The 6,180-nt window shown below is 45.4% G+C and overlaps 1 protein-coding gene across 1 annotated transcript; it reads left to right on the top strand.

Annotated features, from left to right (window-relative positions):
* Positions 1-351: 351 nt before the first annotated feature.
* Positions 352-5,496, top strand: LOC149441661 (uncharacterized). The gene is made up of 3 exons (XM_089657051.1): positions 352-375; positions 1,930-2,071; positions 3,965-5,496. The coding sequence occupies exons 1-3, from the start codon at positions 352-354 to the stop codon at positions 5,209-5,211; spliced, it is 1,413 nt and encodes a 470-aa protein (XP_089513177.1). The 3' UTR covers positions 5,212-5,496.
* Positions 5,497-6,180: the final 684 nt, after the last annotated feature.

Raw genomic sequence — 6,180 nt, 5'->3', positions numbered from 1 at the left:
CTCTGTATTCCCGGGATTCCACACAGGAAGGTCACACCATCCCTCACCATCATCAGGTAGATGATGACAATTATTGGTAGTTGTGATTTATACACAGCATGTTTGTTACAATGAATGTTTTATTATATCTTTCAGAGTGGAATCCTCGGGGATGATAATATTGATGTTAAAGAAGAGTATAAAGAGGAGGATGAGGAGTATGGAGTGATGGGGGAGTTTTCAGAAGGACACAAGGATATGATGGAGCCACCTAATACCAGGAACCCACCAGAGAGATGTCCCCACCCTCTGTATTCCCGGGATTCCACACAGGAAGATCACACCATCCCTCACTATTGCAAGGTTGGTGAAATGGAGGGTCTAGAACAGGGGTGGGCAAACTTTTTGACTTGAGGGCCGCAATGGGTTCATATATTGGACCCGGGGGCCGGACCAAGAGTAGATGAATGATGTGTATGTGTCATCCATAGTAAGTATAGTAATATTCCCCCATAGTAAGCATAGTAATTCATCCCCCATATAGTAATTCGTCCCCCATATAGTAATTCGTCCCCCATATAGCAATTCATCCCCCATATAGCAATTCATCCCCCATATAGTAATTCATCCCCCATATAGTAATTCATCCCCCACATAGTAATTCATCCCCCACATAGTAATTCATCCCCCATATTAATTCATCCCCCATATAGTAATTCATCCCCCATATAGTAAGTCCCCCATATAGTAAGTCCCCCATATAGTAATTCATTCCCCATATAGTAAGTCCCCCATATAGTAAGTCCCCCATATAGTAATTCATTCCCCATATAGTAAGTCCCCCATATAGTAAGTCCCCCATATAGTAATTCATTCCCCATATAGTAAGTCCCCCATATAGTAAGTCCCCCATATAGTAATTCATTCCCCATATAGTAAGTCCCCCATATAGTAATTCATTCCCCATATAGTAAGTCCCCCATATAGTAATTCATTCCCCATATAGTAAGTCCTCCATATAGTAATTCATTCCCCATATAGTAAGTCCCCCCTATAGTAATTCATCCCCCATATAGTAATTCATCCCCCATATAGTAAGTCCCCCATATAGTAATTCATTCCCCATATAGTAAGTCCCCCATATAGTAATTCATCCCCCATATAGTAAGTCCCCCATATAGTAATTCATTCCCCATATAGTAAGTCCCCCATATAGTAATTCATTCCCCATATAGTAAGTCCTCCATATAGTAATTCATTCCCCATATAGTAAGTCCCCCATATAGTAATTCATCCCCCATATAGTAAGTCCCCCATATAGTAATTCATTCCCCATATAGTAAGTCCCCCATATAGTAATTCATTCCCCATATAGTAAGTCCCCCATATAGTAAGTCCCCCATATAGTAATTCATCCCCCATATAGTAAGTCCCCCATATAGTAATTCATCCCCCATATAGTAAGTCCCCCCTGTGTCAATTCACCTACCTTTGCTCCGCGCGTTCCTCTCGTATTCCCGCGCCGTTCTGGTCTTCAGGGAGGACTGTGAGAGAAGAGTTCGTCACGCTGCCCCGCCTACATCCAGGCTGCCCCGCCTACATCGTGACAGCTGCAGAGTCCTGACGCCCGAGAGGAGGGAGGGGGCGGCCATCCGAGAGGGGGGGCGGCCATCCGAGAGGAGGGGAGGGGAGAGGAGGAGAGGAGGCCGCCCGCCCGCCCGAGAGGAGGGAGGGGAGCGGGCGCCCGGCACGCATCTAAGTTTGTAAAGAGCCGCGGCTTGCCGACCACTGGCCTTGCGGGAGCCTAGCTCCGCGGGCCGGATTAAAAGGTCCGCCGGGCCGTAGTTTGCCCATTGCTGGTCTAGAACATGGACTTGTAGAGATGATGTGTGGAATTTGTATGTGAGCTTTTTTTTACAGATGATATTTTCTCTCATTTTCTTGATTTAGAGTGGAGATCCAATCGATATAGAATTTGAGGTGAAAGCAGAAGAAGAAGAGGCGTATGTGAGGGATGATCAGCAGTCTATGGAGGAGGATGGAATAACGGGGACATTTATAGAGGAGGACACTCCTACAGAGATCAGCACAGGTGGGTCATGAACACTAAATCCATTCCTCCACCCATACTGCTCACTGATTGGTCCAGAGTAGGGCGGGGACTGGGTGATATCAGCCTGTAATCCCCTGGTCACTTTCCTGAGCTGTGTTCCCCGTCCTGTATTCCTGGATTTCTCTCGGATAATCTTCCTTCTCTGTGCTGCAGACACAATTTATGTATCTAGACTGGATTTATGGAGGTTCTGGGGATCAGCTGGCAGCAAAATGTTCATTTTCACCATAAGTGTTACTAGACCTACACACCTGGGGTGTGTGCTTTGAGTCTCCTTCCCCATGCCCGGGTCTAGTAAGATCTCTGACAGAACATTTCTCCCAGGGTTCCTTGCTCTGTTATCTGCTGGCTGTGCCGGGTGGAGGGATATGTCTGTAGTGTCTCAGACCCAAGTCACTGAGTGCAGTCTCAGGAGATGGGAGGCAGCGGTGTGGGATCTCTGCAACTTGTCTACAGTAACATTTAATCTTCCACTGATTACTGAATACCAATATTATGAGTCCTGACCCTTATACTCTATAATTTATATTGTACATTACATACTCCTGACCCCTGCACTATATACTCTATGTTGTACATTACATACTCCTGACCCCTGCACTATATACTCTATGTTGTACATTACATACTCCTGACCCCTGCACTATATACTGTATGTTGTACATTACATACTCCTGACCCCTGCACTATATACTCTATGTTGTAGATTACATACTCCTGACCCCTGCACTATATACTCTATGTTGTACATTACATACTCCTGACCCCTGCACTATATACTCTGTGTTGTACATTACATCCTCCTGACCCCTGCACTATATACTCTATGTTGTACATTACATACTCCTGACCCCTGCACTATATACTCTATGTTGTACATTACATACTCCTGACCCCTGCACTATATACTCTATGTTGTACATTACATACTCCTGACCCCTGCACTATATACTGTATGTTGTACATTACATACTCCTGACCCCTGCACTATATACTCTATGTTGTACATTACATACTCCTGACCCCTGCACTATATACTCTATGTTGTACATTACATACTCCTGACCCCTGCACTATATACTCTGTGTTGTACATTACATCCTCCTGACCCCTGCACTATATACTCTGTGTTGTACATTACATACTCCTGACCCCTGCACTATATACTCTATGTTGTACATTACATACTCCTGACCCCTGCACTATATACTCTGTGTTGTACATTACATACTCCTGACTTTTGCTCTCCCCCTACCCCCACTGCTATATATACACATAATATGGATTCTCCTTTGTTCCCCCCATTTCCTCCCAGCTGGACATTTTATATCGGATGATGTGATTGGAGCACAGACTTTTACATGGTGATAATAATGTGATAACATCCTCCTACTTTGGACCCTTAAACAGAAAGTGATAATGAGGGAGGAGTCAATACCCCAATGATGGTGGTCTTCAGGATCAGTCCAGTCTTCATCTTGGTTGTTCTCCCCCCATCCTCACTCTCTGACCTCTGGTGGGGCTCAGCCCCGCTGTTCTTCATGACTAAATCATGGACTAAATAAGGAAGTGCAGTACTTCTTGTGTTGGGAAGATGGCGATGAATGATAGAGGGGGTGGGGACCTTCGTCCTATAATCCCCTCATCACTGTCCCTCCTATAAAAGACAGTTCTGGTTGTTTCCTCACTCTCTGACTAAGGTCCATGAATAAAGAAATGACCTGGTAGGAGATCAGAGGAGCCATTTCCTAGTTCTCTTGAGGGTGGAATTGTAAGCTCCTCAGAGACCAAGCTGCCTGATGTGGGCGGAGTCCTGGTTTGGAGGAACCAATCAGCTCCTGTCTAGTAATCCTCTTTGTCTTTGTATTTTAGTCCCTGGCCGGGAGATGAGGAAAACCTCCGAGGATTGTCTCACTTTGTCTCCAGACTGGAAAGTAGAAGATGAGGACATCACACAGTATAGTCCAGGAGAAAACCCGGCCCCCTCCAATGTCCATCCGGCACCACCCAGTGTAGATGGACCATCGGATTCCTCGTATCCTGAGGAACCTCAGACTGTGCGGGACCGGGCCGGCCTTCCAACAGGGAAGAGGTTCTCCTGTACTGAGTGCGGGAAGGGTTTCCAATCTACATACCAACTTAATGTTCATAAAAGATCTCACACGGGGGAGAAGCCATATTCCTGTCCTGAGTGTGGGAAATGTTTCAGTTCTAAATCCCATCTTAATGTGCATAAAAGATCTCACATGGAGGAGAAGCCGTATTCCTGTCCTGAGTGTGGGAAATCTTTTTCAGTGAAGTCCAATCTTTACAAACATCAGAGATCTCACACAGGGGAGAAGCCGTATTCCTGTCTAGAGTGCGGGAAATGTTTTTCAGAGAAGTCCAATCTTTACACACATCAGAGATCTCACACGGGGGAGAAGCCATATTCCTGTCCTGAGTGTGGGAAATGTTTCAGTTCTAAATCCCATCTTAATGTGCATAAAAGATCTCACATGGAGGAGAAGCCGTATTCCTGTCCTGAGTGTGGGAAATCTTTTTCAGTGAAGTCCAATCTTTACAAACATCAGAGATCTCACACAGGGGAGAAGCCGTATTCCTGTCTAGAGTGCGGGAAATGTTTTTCAGAGAAGTCCAATCTTTACACACATCAGAGATCTCACACGGGGGAGAAGCCATATTCCTGTCCTGAGTGCGGGAAATGTTTTGGTTCTAAACCCTATTTTAATGTGCATAAAAGATCTCACATGGAGGAGAAGCCGTATTCCTGTCCTGAGTGTGGGAAATCTTTTTCAGTGAAGTCCAATCTTTACATACATCAGAGATCTCACACAGGGGAGAAGCCGTATTCCTGTCTAGAGTGCGGGAAATGTTTTTCAGAGAAGTCCAATCTTTACACACATCAGAGATCTCACACGGGGGAGAAGCCATATTCCTGTCCTGAGTGCGGGAAATGTTTCAGTTCTAAATCCTATTTTAATGTGCATAAAAGATCTCACATGGAGGAGAAGCCGTATTCCTGTCCTGAGTGTGGGAAATGTTTTACAAGGAAGTTTAATCTTCACAAACATCAGAGATCTCACACGGGGCAGAAGTCACTTTCCTGTCCTGAGTGAGGGAAATGTTCCTCACTGAAGTCCTGTCTTCCTGTACATCAGGGGTCCCACACAACCCTGGAGGTGTATTAGTGCCTTGAGTGCGGGAAATGTCTTCTAGATGAATGTTGCTGGACATCCCAGCTCTCATGTGGGGAAGAAGCACACCCTGATATACACCTCAGATATACTCCATGGCTGATCTTCATCATGGAAGAAACAGTTGATAAGGAGATGAGAGGCCCCCAAAGACATGGATGAAGTGCAGTAAATGTTGGGGTGCAGAGTGGTCAGTAGATCCTGGAAATGAAGGACACAACTTCAGCCCTTCTTGGGTGTCGGAGTTGGGTTTCCTGATATTGATATAGCGGGTTACAGAGCTAGAAGCCGGGAGAGCCCAGATCTCGTTATCGGGGAACTTTACACAGACAACAAGAACTTCTGAAGTTGATGTCCTTCATTTCAAGGCTCTACAGAACAGTGGTGACCCCGAAGCGTCTCTCTGTCTTCAGTCCATCCTTCTCCCATCCCCCAACAGGAGGGAAGGAGAACTCCGCCCCAAACTAGGGGGGAACATTCCTCTCATTATTTCCCTTGGCTTCTGTGTGGGTTTGGGTGGTTGGAGGAGTGCGGCACGAGAGGGAACACAGCTTGTTGTTCTATGTCTACATATGGGGTCTGGGTAGAGGGGATCCACCGGAAAATATTTCTACTCTTTGATTTTGTGCAAATCGTTTCTGTTTTCACTTTGAAGGGCGATAATATGTGTGGTTTGTAAAAGGGATTGGCCCAATAGATACCACCCCACTTAGAGAATAGATGAACTAATATGACCAGCATTCATTCTGCCATGTCACATGTTGGGATCTTTTCTACAATACTTTGTTATAATAATGGAACACGTTGTGTATTGTATTGTACACCAATAATAATGACTCCGCCCCCACATTCCAGACAAGGGATCTTCCTGACCAATCGGATTCCTTCCTT

This window comes from Staurois parvus, unplaced genomic scaffold (assembly GCF_062004578.1).
Source record: "Staurois parvus isolate SC_StPar_1 unplaced genomic scaffold, SC_StPar_1.0 ptg000960l, whole genome shotgun sequence".
Classification (NCBI taxonomy): Eukaryota; Metazoa; Chordata; class Amphibia; order Anura; family Ranidae; genus Staurois; species Staurois parvus.
Note: the sequence above shows the minus strand (reverse complement) of the source record. Positions and strands in the feature narration are given on the sequence as shown.

What these genes read in the sequence shown, in the direction of transcription:
- LOC149441661 (XM_089657051.1), top strand. Translation starts at nt 352, where the DNA reads ATGGAGGGTCTAGAACAGGGGTGG. An exon ending in AGGGTCTAGAACAGGGGTGG is followed by an intron (nt 376 to 1,929) that starts GCAAACTTTTTG and finishes TTCTTGATTTAG; the next exon opens with AGTGGAGATCCAATCGATAT. An exon ending in TCCTACAGAGATCAGCACAG is followed by an intron (nt 2,072 to 3,964) that starts GTGGGTCATGAA and finishes TTTGTATTTTAG; the next exon opens with TCCCTGGCCGGGAGATGAGG.